General features: G+C 39.4%; 1 protein-coding gene across 1 annotated transcript in view; it reads left to right on the top strand.

Annotated features, from left to right (window-relative positions):
* Positions 1-14,575, top strand: part of STIL (STIL centriolar assembly protein) — a 65,798-nt gene that overhangs the window by 14,302 nt on the left and 36,921 nt on the right. The window contains exons 8-9 of the mRNA XM_081816860.1: positions 5,528-5,642; positions 6,992-7,930. Of these exons, the coding sequence (XP_081672986.1) occupies positions 5,528-5,642; positions 6,992-7,930 (1,054 nt within the window). The remainder of the gene's footprint in view (positions 1-5,527; positions 5,643-6,991; positions 7,931-14,575) is intronic.

Below are 14,575 nucleotides of genomic sequence, written 5' to 3'. Positions count from 1 at the left end.
GTCCTTGCTTTAAATGCATTACTTCGGGCGCCTGGGTGGCTCAGTTGGTTAAGCGACTGCCTTCAGCTCAGGTCATGATCCCAGGGTCCTGGGATCGAGTCCCACATCAGGCTCCCTGCTCTGCGGGGAGCCTGCTTCTCCCTCCCCCACTCCCCCTGCTTGTGTTCCCTCTCTCGCTGTGTCTCTCTCTGTCAAATAAATAAATAAAATCTTTAAAAAAAAAAAATGCATTACTTCATACTCAGATGTTGGATGATATATATATATATTTTAAGATCTTATTTGTCAGAGAGAGAGAGAGTGCACAAGCAGGGGGAGCAGCAGGCAAAGGGAGAAGCAGACTCCCCGTTGAGCAGGGAGCCTGATATGGGACTCTATCCCAGGACCCTGGGATCATGCCCTGAGCTGAAGGCAGACTCTTAACTGACTGAGCCACCCAGGCGTCCCGTTGGATGATAATTTTAATGAAGTGACAACTTTAATATGGTTGTCATTTGAGTTGCTTTATTACATAGGGGGAAAAGTGTCAAGAAATTATCTTGTTTAGGAAGAAGCATCTTGTTTTTGTTTAGTTTGCCTTCAATTTGTTCTTCTCATCCTTGTAGTTTTGAACCTGGGCCTATCAGAGAAACTATTGTAAAATATAACTTCTCTACCTAAAAAAGAAAATGCACTTGGGGAATATTAATTGAATAGTGGCTGTGGCTTTTTGGGTCTGTATATACCTTTTTTGGTAAAAAAGATATTCCTTTATAGTAGGGTTCTCCAGAGAAACAGAAACAGCAAGATGGAGAGAGAGAGAGGGAAAGAAAGATTTGTTTTATGGAATTGGTTCATGCAATTGTGGCGGCTGAGAAGAGTTGCAGTTAGAGTCCAAAGGTGATTTGCAAGCAGAATTCCCTCTTCTTGGAGGTGGTAATGCTTTGTTCTATTAAGGCCTTCAGCTGATTGGATAAGGCCCATCCACATTGTGGAGGATAATTTGCTTTACTCACAGTCTACTGATTTTGATGTTAATCTCATCTAAAAATACCTTCACAGAGAGGCGCCTGGGTGGCTCAGTCAGTTAAGCGTCTGACTCCTGATTTTGGCTCAGGTCCTGGTCTCAGGATTGTGAGATTGAGCGCAGCATCAGGCTCCACACTGGGCATGGAGCCTGCTTAAGATTCTGTCTCTCACTCTGCCCCATTCCCCACCCTCTCCCCCCGACCCCCAAAAAATATCTTAACAGAAACCTCTAGAATAATGATTGACCAAATATCTGGTTACCATGGCCTAGCCAAGTTGACACATAAAATTAGCCCTTCAGATCCCTATTCCAGCTTTCTCATTTATTCTACTATATGCCAGTTAGTATGCTAAAAGCTGGGGATATGATGGTATTAAAAACAGTTGCAGACATGATTTCTTCCCTCATGGAATTTATAGTCCAGTGATGAAGTGTTGAATGTTCTCCATATTATTGGGGAGGTCCACTAATTTAAGTTAGTAATTTGCCAAATATTTAATAACCTCATTTAAAAGTTACTTTGGGGTGCTGGTGTATTCTTTGATGCTGTAGGTCTGAAACTATTGTTTTTATAGTAAACTTTGCACCCTACGTGGGGCTCAAATTCAGGACTCTGAGATCAAGAGTTGTATGCTCTACTGACTGAGCCAGCCAGGTGCCCCTAAAACTATTTTTATTTTAACTTGCTCTAGCAGTTAATTTGTCATTTTCTCAACTTTTCTTTTTTTAAGATTTTATTTATTTATTTGACAGAGAGAGACACACAGAGAGAGGGAACACAAGCAGGGGGAGTGGGAGAGGGAGAAGCAGGCTTCCTGCGGAGCAGGGAGCCCAATGCGGGGCTCGATCCCGGGACACTGGGATCATGACCTGAGCCGAAGGCAGACACTTAATGACTGAGCCACCCAGGCGCCCCCTCAACTTTTTGTCTATAACCTTAACCTGTCTATGGGCCCCTTTAATACTGTCTGTTTAGTATGTTGCATGAGAAACAGGAGGTATAAGGTTCATTGTAGATTATTGCAATTATTGAGAAAATGGCTTGACTTTTTTTATAGCATTCATTCATCTGTCCTTAACACTTGATTCTATAGGTGGAAATTAACTATGATACAATTTTAAAATAAATGTCAACTATACCAACTGTTTATAGTCTAGGGCATAACATAATAGTTGAGAGCTCAGTTTATGGTATAAGACATCTGCATTCAAGTCCTGGTTCTAAACGTCATTATTCCATCTGTAAAATGGGAATTATGACTGAATCTGTATTAGTTTCTTTTTTTTTTTTCCTCTAAAGATTTTATTTATTTATTCATGAGAGACAGAGAGAGAGAGAGAGAGAGAGGCAGAGGGAGAAGCAGGCTCCCAAGGAGCAGGGAGCCCCATGCGGGACTCGATCCCAGGACCCTGAGACCATGACCTGAGCCAAAGGCAGACGCTTAACCATCTGAGCCACCCAGGCGCCCTGTATTAGTTTCTTGTTGTTGCTCTGACAAACTACCACAAACTTGTTGACTTAGAAACAATACAAATATATTGTCTTCCAGTTTTGGACATCAGAAGTCTGAAATGGTCTTTGAGGCTAAAATCAAAGTGATGATAGGGCTGCATTCCTTCTGGAAGCTTTAGTGTGGAATCCATTTTATTCCCTTTTCCAGCGTCTAGAGGCCATGTTCATTCCTTTTCTGGTGGCCTCTCACTCTATCTTCAAAGCTAGCTTCTGACTTCTGCTTCTATCCTCAAGCAGACCTCTCTGACTCTGACCTTTTTTTTTCTTTTTAAGATTTTATTTATTTATTTGGCAAAGAGAGACACAGTGAGGGAGGGAACACAAGCAGGGGGAGTGGGAGAGGGAGAAGCAGGCTTCCCGTGGAGCAGGGAGCCCGATGCGGGGCTCGATCCCAGGACGCTGGGATCATGACCTGAGCTGAAGGCAGACACTTAACAACTGAGCCACCCAGGCGCCCCTTGCCTACATCTTATAAAGGCCCTTGTGATTACATTGAGCCTACCTGGATAATCTAGGATAATCTCCACATCTCAAGATCCTTAACTTAATCACATCTGCACACTCCCTTTTACCAAATGCAGTAAACATAGTCACAGGTTCTGAGGATTAGAAAGATACTAGAGGTATACTGTCTCCATCTTTGGAAATTTTAAGTTATCCTTGATATAGGTTAGATCACTGGAAAACTATATTCTTACAGCTTTTCAGGAACACCTTCACTGTTTTTTTAAGTCTTTATTCAAGATTTTATTGAATATTTATGGAAGAAAAAGCCAGATTAAGGAGACACTTGTAACTTCTTTTTTTTTTTTAAGATTTTATTTATTTTTGATTGAGAGAGAGTGTGTACAAGCAGGGGAAGCAGCGGGCGGAGGGAGAGGGAGAAGCAGGCTCCCCGCTGAACCGAGGACCAAGCCTGATGTGGGGCTTGATCCGAGGACCCTGGGATCATGACCCAAGCTGAAGGCAGATGTCCAACCATCTGAGCCACCCAGGCACCCCAATTTCTTTAACATTATTTTTGAAAACTTTGCCAATTTTCAACTCTGATCAAAGATTTAGTAATAGTCACTTTTATTTTAGTAAAATGTTTGTCTCACTTAAAGAACTGATGTTATAATTATACAACATAAAGTTTTTTTCTTTTTGCTTTGGCTACTACAAAAGCTCAGAAATGAATTCTGTTGCTCAATGTCAGAAATTTTATGTGTGTTTATATATGTTTGTGTTATCATAAGTAAGCATGTAGCAAATATTAATTCCTGGGCCTCCTGTGTGGCTCAGTTGGTTAAGCGTCTGCCTTTGGCTTAGGTCATGATCCTGGGGTCCTGGGATCAAGTCCTACATTGCGCTCCCTGCTCATTGGGGAGTCTGCTTCTCCCTCACCCTCTGCTTCTCCCTCTGCTTATGCGCTCTTCCTCTCTCTCTGTCTCTCAAATAAATAAATAAAATCTTTAAAAAGAAAAATTCTTTGCCACAAACTTGGGTTCAAAAAATGGAACTTTTTTTCTTTTTAAAAGTAATTGAACTTAATTTCTAATTTGACTGCCCAGTTGTTATAGAAACCAAATTTCAGTCAATTCAAGATCTGTTTATCTTCTTTTCTGTGAAGTTATATGCAGTTTGGAGGAATTAATGCTGTGCTAGTAGTAGCGATGTGGGATGACATGATTATGATCCAGCCAAGCTGCTATCTGCTCAGGTGTTTTCATTTGCATCTGGTCTTTGGCAGTAGATTTGTGTGGGCCTCTGCTCTGACCTCCTTCCTCTAGTCAGGTCACTGGTTCTCTGTCATGTCCATGCTGCACTGAGGCACAGGGGGTATCATAATATTTTCCATGTCACTCTTGGGTGCTGGGGCTGAGGGCAGACTCTGATGCTTAAACACACCATGCAGACGTTCTGATTGTTTCCTTGCAGCACCGTGGCTCAGAAGGAACTCTGAGTGTTTGCTCCTCAGACCCATGAGGGTTTAGGATAAAGGTCTCTCAGACCTTCCAAATCTACCTGGGGGTTTCTTTTGTGCTCCCTGCCAGGGAGACAGAATGTCGGACCCTTTCTTAGGGATTCCGTCAGTGTCTACACTCTTTTAGCTTCCTTCTGGCTTTTCTTTTCTCTTCCCTGAAGTCATCCTATTGAGACTTTATCTAGGATGCAAGAAAACCTGATACATACAGTCTTCCAAATTTTAGTCTTAAACTCTCAGCTTTTGAAACTCCGTACCAGCACTCAAAATTTTTCTCTGTTCTATTGGGGCAGGCCCCTGTGATACAATGACTACAACTGATTCAGTAGGAGGAGGTACCTCAGTTAATGTTTCAGTTTCCCATCACAGATATAAGTGTATCAGAAAATGTAGTAGTTCCTTATCAAGTTCCCTTTTTAACACGGTGAGTGTATAATGCAGTGAGTGTACAGCATTATCACCAGTTTATAATTTTTTTATGGCAAGTACTATGCCTTATTTATAACTATGTTCCTCAAAGTGGTTAATCAGAAGATGCTCAGTAACTGTTGATATTTTGTGACTTTAAAAATAACTGGGTCGGGGCGCCTGGGTGACTCAGTCGTTAAGCGTCTGCCTTTGGCTCAGGTCATGATCCCAGAGTCCTGGGATCGAGCTCCGCATTGGGCTCCCTGCACTGCGGGAAGCCTGCTTCTCCCTCTCCCACATCTCCTGCTTGTGTTCCTTCTCTCACTGTGTCTCTCTCTGTCAAATAAATAAATAAAATCTTTAAAAAATAAATAAATAAAAATAACTGGGTTAAACTTCCCATGATCAGGCAAAGGGGGGTAGTTTATTAAGCATGAATCTGACTGGACCAGCTTTTCTAGGCAGCTAACACTGGCCTGAAAAACAAAATAATCTGTGGTTGTCAGATACTAAATTAAATGATCCAGAAACTGCTGGAGCTTATTAAAGGACTTTATTCAGTTTCAAAAAGAAAGAACAAATAAACAAATAGATTACTGAAGTCTTTTCTTTACTCCCCTCTCTTCTTTAGGTCTTCCCAAAAGTTATCTCCAGGAAAAATGCCAATAAATGATCATGACTCTGGTGTTGAAGATGAAGATTTTTCTCCAAGACCAATTCCTAGTCCTCATCCTGTGAGTCAGAAGGTATCACTAACATTATAAAGAACCCACCTATGTGTTTAGAAACCTAAAATCTCTTCATGTTAAAGCATTCAATAATATTACCTGAAACTTATTTAAGTTTTATTCAAAGATATATCTAGGTATATATCTATATGGATATATCTGTATATACAGGTATAGATATTTTTCACAGGTACATGTAACTATTATGTGTTATATATATAATAATACATATGCATATATGTGTACATGTTGTAATAAGTACATACAATTATTGCTTCCAGAGAAAACTGAGGCACAGATTGGTTAAGTTGCCTGCCCAGTATTACACAACTAGTAAATAGTGAAGCTGGAATTCAGGATGTTTGGAATTCAGTAAAGCTAGTAATTCAGAAGGTTTGGTTTCAGAACTTGGTGTTTTTAACCCATATAGTCTCAACATTCTATACCATTGATTGCTATCACCAAATCTGAGAAAAATGATACTTGCTTTTGGAGATTGCTTATAACCCCTGTTATAATTTTTTGATTGCAGGCAACCTGTGGCTTATTGTGGAATTGTCATGCCTTAAATGGACCTATTAGAAGAAAAGAAATAGGAAAGATTTTTAAAAATTAATATCAAATCATAACCAAATTCACCATACGAATATTTAGTTTAGAGTATTTAGTTTACTTTTTTCTCCTCTCTTCTTTTAGTTGGTATTGGTAAAAAGAATAACAGTGGAATAATTTCACTTAGTAGAAAAATATTCTGAAATACTTATCAGAAGATCGTTGGTTACTTAAGATGCAGAAACATTATTTGCTACAAGATCTGTTGAAGCATTCTGCCAGTGATACATTCCTTGCAGAGAGAGAGTAAAAAAGTCTATTATAAGATAGTTTCCCATATTGTGTTATGTGATTTAAGCAACATTAATCAGTGTTCCAATAAAAGGAGTTCCATTGTTCAGTGAGTTTGTGAAAGCAAGGACCTTGTTTATTTTACTCACAATTGTATTCCTAGTGCTAGCACATAGAAGATGCCCAGAAAATATGTGTCAACTGTCTAAAGAATAAACACTTTTTTTTTTTTAAAGATTTATTTATTTATTTGAGAGAGCGAGAATGAGAGAGAGTACATGAGAGGGGGGAGGGTCAGAGGGAGAAGCAGGCTCCTCGCTGAGCAGGGAGCCCGATGCGGGACTCGATCCCGGGACTCCAGGATCATGACCTGAGCCGAAGGCAGTTGCTTAACCAACTGAGCCACCCAGGTGCCCCAAGAATAAACACTTTTTAATAAGTAATTTGATACAATTTGGAAAATATTAGATTAGTTCAGCATCCTAAAAAATACTTTTCCTCTTTCATTTCTTTCCCATTTATAGGTTTCTAAGATCCAGCCATCAGTTCCTGAACTTTCCCTTGTGTTGGATGGCAATTTCATAGAATCAAATCCTCTGCCTAAGCCATTGGAAATGGTGAATAATGAAAATCCTTCTTTGTTGATTAAAAACTCTGAACACTTGGAGCCATTGCAACCCCAGCTTTACGATGACAAACACAGTCTAGAAGCTGAAGCTGGAGAGCTTTCCTTGAAAGGGCTACCAAGTCAATTAACCCAGAGCACTGTTCCTTTGAGACACAGCAAAGGAAGACAGCCATCTAGCTGTAAGAACAGGAACCTGCATATCAGGAACAGTGTTAAACCATCTTCTCTTAATAGGCCATCTTCTAATACAAATGTATACAAAGAAGAATATCCTGTAAGATCCTCCACATTTAATTCCAAGCAGTCTTCTCTTGCCTCACGGTCTCACCCACATAGTTTTGTTTTTTCATCCCGTAATTCAGGAAGACCAATGGAACTTCAGATACCCACTCCACCACCACCGTCTTACTGTCCTACAAATGTTTGTAGTTGTTGTCAGCATCATGGCCACGTGCAGTATAGTTCAATAAATTCTTGGCAAGGAGTGAATACAGTAGGGTCTGTTCAAGACCTCCAGTCTGAAGCCCTTCACAAGCATTCATTATTTCACCCAGGTGGATGTCCAGCTCTGTACCCTAATGCATTCTGTTCTTCAAGTAGTCCTATAGCCTTGAGACCTCAGGGAAACACGGGTGGTTGCTCTCCCCACAGCATTGTAGAACCATCGCCTGTGGCAAGACTACCCTCACATGTGGACTCATGTAACCCACCACCTTGTGCAGTATGCATGCACACACCCAAGACTGAGTCAGATAATGGAATGATGGGACTATCTCCAGATGCATATAGATTCCTCACAGAACAAGACAGACAGCTGAGACTGCTTCAGGCACAGGTTTGCGATCTTTCTTAGTTCTTTTAATTCATGGTATTAATATGGTTTCTTAAAAATAACTGGCAATTCTTCAGTAATTACAGTTTATGGGGTAAAATTGTAGAATATCAAAACTAGAAAAAACCTTGGAAACGTTGTTTTACAGATAAGTAAAAAGGATTAGATGGGGCGCCTGGGTGGCTCAGTCGTTAAGCGTCTGCCTTCGGCTCAGGTCATGATCCCAGGGTCCTGGGATCGAGCCCCGCATCGGGCTCTGCTCCACGGGAAGCCTGCTTCTCTTTCTCCCACTCCCCCTGCTTGTATTCCCTCTCGCTGTCTCTCTGTCAAATAAATAAATAAAATCTTTTAAAAAAAAAAAAAGGATTAGAGAGAGAAAATAATTTACCCAATGACACATTGCTAATTAGGAGTAGAACGGGGACTAGAAAGTAAGCCTTCTCTTCTCTGCCTTGTGCATATCCTAATCCACAACATAACTACATTTTTCTTTCATTTGTTACCTCTAACGAGAAGTCTGTGTAGTTTAGTAAACCTTGGTATACAACTAAATGTAAAACCTGCACAATGGATTCTGATGCAGCTCTAATTTGTCAACCCTGTAGTATGTTTAGTACTTTTAGCCAGTGTACCTTTAGAGAATAGATCTAGAACCTCTTCTGTGTATCTATATTAGACATGTTTCACTCATTTTATTATGAAATGCTTCCTTTCTTCAGGCCTTTGTGGCAGTTTTTAGTCTTTTAGTTATATCATTACACCATTCAGTCTTGTACATTTTTTTTTCCTTTTCTTACTGGTCCCCTTCTTCTACATACCACAAATCCCCTACCTTCGTCCTTCCCCCCGCCCCCCAGTATGAATGAAAACAACCTGAAATGTATTCTTCCATATTTTGTCCATGATCCTATAACTATGCAAATATATGTATAATGGACATTATATACATGTATAATTTTTAAAAAATCTTTATTTTGTAAAACTGGAGTCATAGTGTTTGCATTTTGGAAAAACAAAAAAAGACAAAACTTCTGCTTAGGAGCATCTGGGTGGCTTGGTCAGTTAAGCTGCATCTGCCTTTAGCTCAGGTCATAATCCCAGGGTCCCGAGTTCAAGCCCCATGGTGGACTCCCCGATCAGCAGGGAATCTGCTTCTCCCTCTCCTTCTCCCGTCACTTATGCGCTCGTGCTCTCTCCCAAATAAGTAAAATCTTTAAAAAACAAAATTTTAAAAGACAACTCCTGCTTAAAAATGCTGTAGATAGGACACCTGAGAAAAATGTAGTTACACTGTTTTTTAGAATTCTTTGAAATTGTAAAATATAAGTTTGATTTTTACAAACCCTTACAAATATTTGGCACACATTTTAATGTAGCTAAAGATTTCACATTGAAAAGAAATAGTTCTCATTTATTGTTTTGTTTTTTAAAAAAGACAGACTAAAAAGATCTTTTAAATAGAAATCTTAGTTACTTGGGATTAAAATGTAAATATAGACTAATGAGTACATTATCTGAATCATACTTGGAGAATATAAAAAATGATGTAGAAAATGCTTTAATGATAAATACACATACTATTTTGCTCATGCGAAAATTTTTAACTTTATTTTAGGTACCACCTTATTTACATGTAAAAATATCTTAACACATTTTCTATTTCTAAGTATATATAGAACTATCTTATTCTGTATAGGATTTTGTTAAATGATATACAACAAATTTTTTAATTAGTCTCCTATTCCACAGTTTGAAGTTTCTGCTATTGCGAACACTGCAGCAGTCAACATCCTTGTACTTGGCATTTCCCTGCATGTGTGCATATATCTCTGTAGCATAGATCCCTAGAAGCAAATTTGTGTAGTCGAAGAGAACACACATTTTATTTATTTATTTATTTATTTATTTATTTGAGAGAGAATGAGATAGAGCATGAGAGGGAGGAGGGTCAGAGGGAGAAGCAGACTCCCTGCTGAATAGGGAGCCCGATGTGGGACTCGATCCCGGGACTCCAGGATCATGACCTGAGCCGAAGGCAGTCGCTTAACCAACTGAGCCACCCAGACGCCCGAGAACACACATTTTAAATGTTCAAAGATAGCCAAACTTGTTCCTGTCCTAATGGAGACTTGTTCGAAGTCTCATTTTGGTGTAGTGGTGAAGGGATTGGGCTCTGGCACCAGCCTCCTAGGGTTCTTAGTCCAGTTTCATTGTAACAAATTAATGCAATCTTGGGCAAATTACTTCACCTCTCAGACTTCTGTTTTCTCATTCACAAAATAAGAATGTACATAAGTGTATGGAATTCTAAGGATTGAATGAGTTACTAGGGAAAGGTGGCTTACAATAGTGCCTGGCATATAGTTAGTGCTCAGTACATGTTAACTATTACTATTTTCATTATCATTATTATTTCAGTTAATGACATCACTTCTCATCCTGTTGCTCAGGCAAAAATCCTGGGTGTCAGAAACCCAGGTTTCACCTTGTAGGTGTATCTTGAACTAAACTGTTCCTTAACCATCTTTCCTGTGCCTCCCTAATTGAAACCATCTTCTTCTCTTATCCAACCATGCTACTTCCAGTACTGTCCCTATGTTTCCTGCAGTTGGAAACATGACAGCCATCTTCTTAACACTCAAGTCAGATCATAGGGCTTCTGCTTAACACTCTCAGTGGGTTTTCTTTGCACTTAGAAAATCCAAATTTCTTACGCTGGCCCTTGAAACCTTGTCATTCGGCTCTGTGTGCCTCTTCTAGCTCTTCTCTTGCTACTGTCTTCCATATTCAGTACACTTCAGTTGCAGGGTGTGCTTTTTGTTCTTCAGAAACATGAACTTGTTTGTTTCCACTTTAGGTTCTTGAGCTTACCCTCTGCCCAAACCTTCTTTTTTTTTTAAAGATTTTATTTATTTGGCAGAGAGAGACACATCGAGAGAGGGAACACAAGCAGGGGGAGTGGGAGAGGGAGAAGCAGGCTTCCCGCCAAGCAGGAGCCAGATGCGGGGCTCCATCCCAGGACCCTGGGATCATGACCTGAGCCGAAGGCAGACGCTTAACGACTGAGCCACCCAGGTGCCCCTGCCCAAACCTTCTAATGGCTCACTCCTTCTCAGCAGTCAGGCCTTAATTATGAGTTTTTGGTTTTTGTATCTAGGGAGCTCTAGGGAGGCAACTTACAAGATTCATCACTGTATTTTTTTTAGCACCTTGAATAGTACTTCATTTATAATAATTACTTAATACATATTTTGTAACTTGAATGAGTGAGAATGGCCACCCAGAAAGGTTGTACCGATTTAATACTCCAAAGTTGTTTTTCCACATCTCCAACATGTGCATATCAAGCTATTAAAATTAGTATCAGTCTTATAAAAAGACACTTTTTTTTTTGTTGGCTAAATGTATGCCCACTTAAAATTTTTTTTTTATTATTATTATTTTTTTTATTCTTATGTTAATCCCCATACATTACATCATTAGTTTTAGATGAAGTGTTCCATGATTCATTGTTTGTGCATAACACCCAGTGCTCCATGCAGAATGTGCCCTCCTCAATACCCACCACCAGGCTAACCCATCCTCCCACCCCCCTCCCCTCTAGAACCCTCTTTGTTTTTCAGAGTCCATCGTAAAAAGACACTTTTTAAATTTACATTGTATTATATAATCAAGATTGATCATTTTATTATTTATTGGCCATTTATTTTTTCTTTGTGTAAAGTCTGTCATTTACTCATTTTAGGTCCTTTTCTAATTAATTTGTAAGAGCTCATTGTATATAAGGAAATTGTTTTTTTATCATGTATATGTGGTAAGCGTTTCTTACAGTTTGTCTTAAATGTTTTTTGTTTTACCCATTTGTTTTGTGCAGAATATTCCAATTTATATATAATTAGATTTATCGGTCATTTTCTTTCTGGGTGTTAATTATGTTTAGAAAAGCCTTCTTCTTCAAGATTATAAAAAATTTATTTTTCACCTTTCCTCTTCCTTCAGGATTATATTTGTTGCTTTATTTTGATATATGAGATAAGAGGTTTTTCCTTTTTAATCCTCAGATAACTGGCCTCATATATTTATTGAATAATATATCTTTTTGTTATTGACTTGGAAGTATTTTTTTTTATGGTGTAATGGAAGTATATGTTTGTATCTATTTCTGTACTATATTCTCCATTGACTTGCCTATCTGTTCTAGCACCAGTACCATTCAATTAATCACTATAGCTTTATTGAATGTTTCCTGTGTGATCTCTCTAAACCTTACTCTTCTCATCTGTAAATTGGGAGCAGTGATTGGTATTATATGTAGATTTGATGGTTAAATGAGTTTCTGTATATGTGTGTATGTCTATATGTATATGTGTATATATAAAGTGGTTAGTGTAGGTCCTGGTTATAGTAAACACTCAAAAAGTTACAATTACTTTGTTTCTTTTTTTTTTTTTTTTTTTAAGATTTTATTTATTTATTTGAGAGAGAGAATGAGATAGAGAGAGCATGAGAGGGGGGAGGGTCAGAGGGAGAAGCAGGCTCCTCGCAGAGCAGGGAGCCCGATGCGGGACTCGATCCCGGGACTCCAGGATCATGACCTGAGCCGAAGGCAGTCGCTTAACCGACTGAGCCACCCAGGCGCCCCAATTACTTTGTTTCTTAATCCTTACAGCTACTTTAGTTTTAAGTGATATTGAGGCTCATAGTGGTTAAATAGCTCATCCTAAAAGTTAGCAGAGTAGCGTTTATTTTTTTTTTTAAGATTATTTATTTATTTGAGAGAGAAAGCATGAGAGGGGGGAGGGTCAGAGGGAGAAGCAGACTCCCTCCCTGCCCGATGTGGGACTCGATCCTGGGACTCCAGGATCCTGACCGCTGAAGGCAGTCGCTTAACCAACTGAGCCACCCAGGCGCCCTAGCAGAGTAGCATTTAAATTTATATCTTCATGATACCAAAATCCACACTATAAACCACTATAAATACATAAGCCATTTTGTATTATTAATGCAGGTTATATTTCTACTGATCTTAATAATTTATTGGTAATTTATATTTTCCTATATTAGTAAAGTTAATTTGCTGAAATGAATGAGATGAATTGAACGCAATAGTATAATTTTTTTTTTAAGATTTTATTTGTCAGAGAGCGGGAGTGCAGCTCAAGTAGGGGGAGTGGCAGGCAGAGGCAGAGGGAGAAGCAGGCTCCCTGCTGAGCAATGAGCCGGATGAGGGACTTGATCCCAGGATACTGGGATCATGACCTGAGCCAAAGGCAAACGCTTAACTGACTGAGCCACCCAGGCATCCCCACAATAGTATAATTTATAGGGAATTAGAAAATCACAGTGTTTAAAAAGGGAGGCTCTTCTACTCCTAAGTATATACCCAAGAGAAATGAAAAAAATATGCTCACATAAAAACTTGTACACAAATGTTCATAGCAACATTATCTCTAATAGCCAAAAGTAAAAACCCAATATCCATGAACGAGGAATGGGTAAACACAATGTGACATATCCTACAACAGCACAGATGAACTTTGAAAATGTTACGCTGAGTGAAAGAAGCAAGATACAGAGCCCCATATTGTGTGGTTTCATTTAGGTAAAGTGTCCAGAATAGGCAAATCTGTAGAGACAGAAAGTAGATTAGTGGTTGCCAGAGGGCTGGGTGTGGGCAATGGAGAGTGACCATTAGTGGTACAGGTTTTTTCAGGGGATTAATGAAAATGTTCTAGAATTAGATGGTGGTGATGGTTGCAAACTTTGTGGTGAATTTAATAAAAACCACTGACTTGTACACTTTAAAGGGATGAATTTTATGATATCTGAGTTACATTTCAGTTTCAAAAGGAGCAGGGGAACCTTTTGGTGTTTGAACCTCAGCTTTGCTACTTGTTAGTTACATGACCTGGGCAAGTAACTTTAATTTCTCAAGTTTTCTTATCTGTAAAGTGTGTTTAATAGTAGTAGATTCTTTATGGGGTGGATTGTAATAATCATGCATAAAAACTCTTACTGTAGTGTCTTATAAAACAGGAAGCATTCTTGGGGCGCCTGGGTGGCTCAGTGGTTAAGCGTCTGCCTTCGGCTCAGGTCATGATCTCAGGGTCCTGGGATCGAGCCCCGCATCTGGCTCCCTGCTCCGCGGGAAGCCTGCTTCTCCCTCTCCCACTCCCCCTCCTTGTGTGCCCTCTCTCGCTGTGTCTCTCTCTAAATAAATAAATAAAACCTTTAAAAAAAAAAAAGCAGGAAGCATTCAGTATGTGTTTGCTACTGTTATTAATAATTCCCAGTTTTAGCATGGCCAAACATGGGCTATTCTGATTAACCTTTATAAGAAGAACCTTGTGTAAAAATGTTCACTATTTGGTAAAGAGTTAGAATATAGCTCCTAATTTTGATTTGTAAGTGGAATAGGAATAAAACACTGATAAGAAGTGTTAACATTCAGGGGCGCCTGGGTGGCTCAGTTGGTTAAGCGACTGCCTTCGGCTCAGGTCATGATCCTGGAGTCCCGGGATCGAGTCCCGCATCGGGCTCCCTGCTCGGCGGGGAACCTGCTTCTCCCTCTGACCCTCCCCCATCTCGTGCTCTCTCTCTCTGTCTCATTCTCTCTCTCAAATAAATAAATAAAATCTTTAAAAAAAA

The sequence above is a fragment of the Leptonychotes weddellii genome, chromosome 4, assembly GCF_054177405.1.
Source record: "Leptonychotes weddellii isolate Sample4059 chromosome 4, ASM5417740v2, whole genome shotgun sequence".
In the NCBI taxonomy this organism is placed as follows: domain Eukaryota; kingdom Metazoa; phylum Chordata; class Mammalia; order Carnivora; family Phocidae; genus Leptonychotes; species Leptonychotes weddellii.
This window is presented reverse-complemented; position numbering and strand designations above follow the sequence as displayed.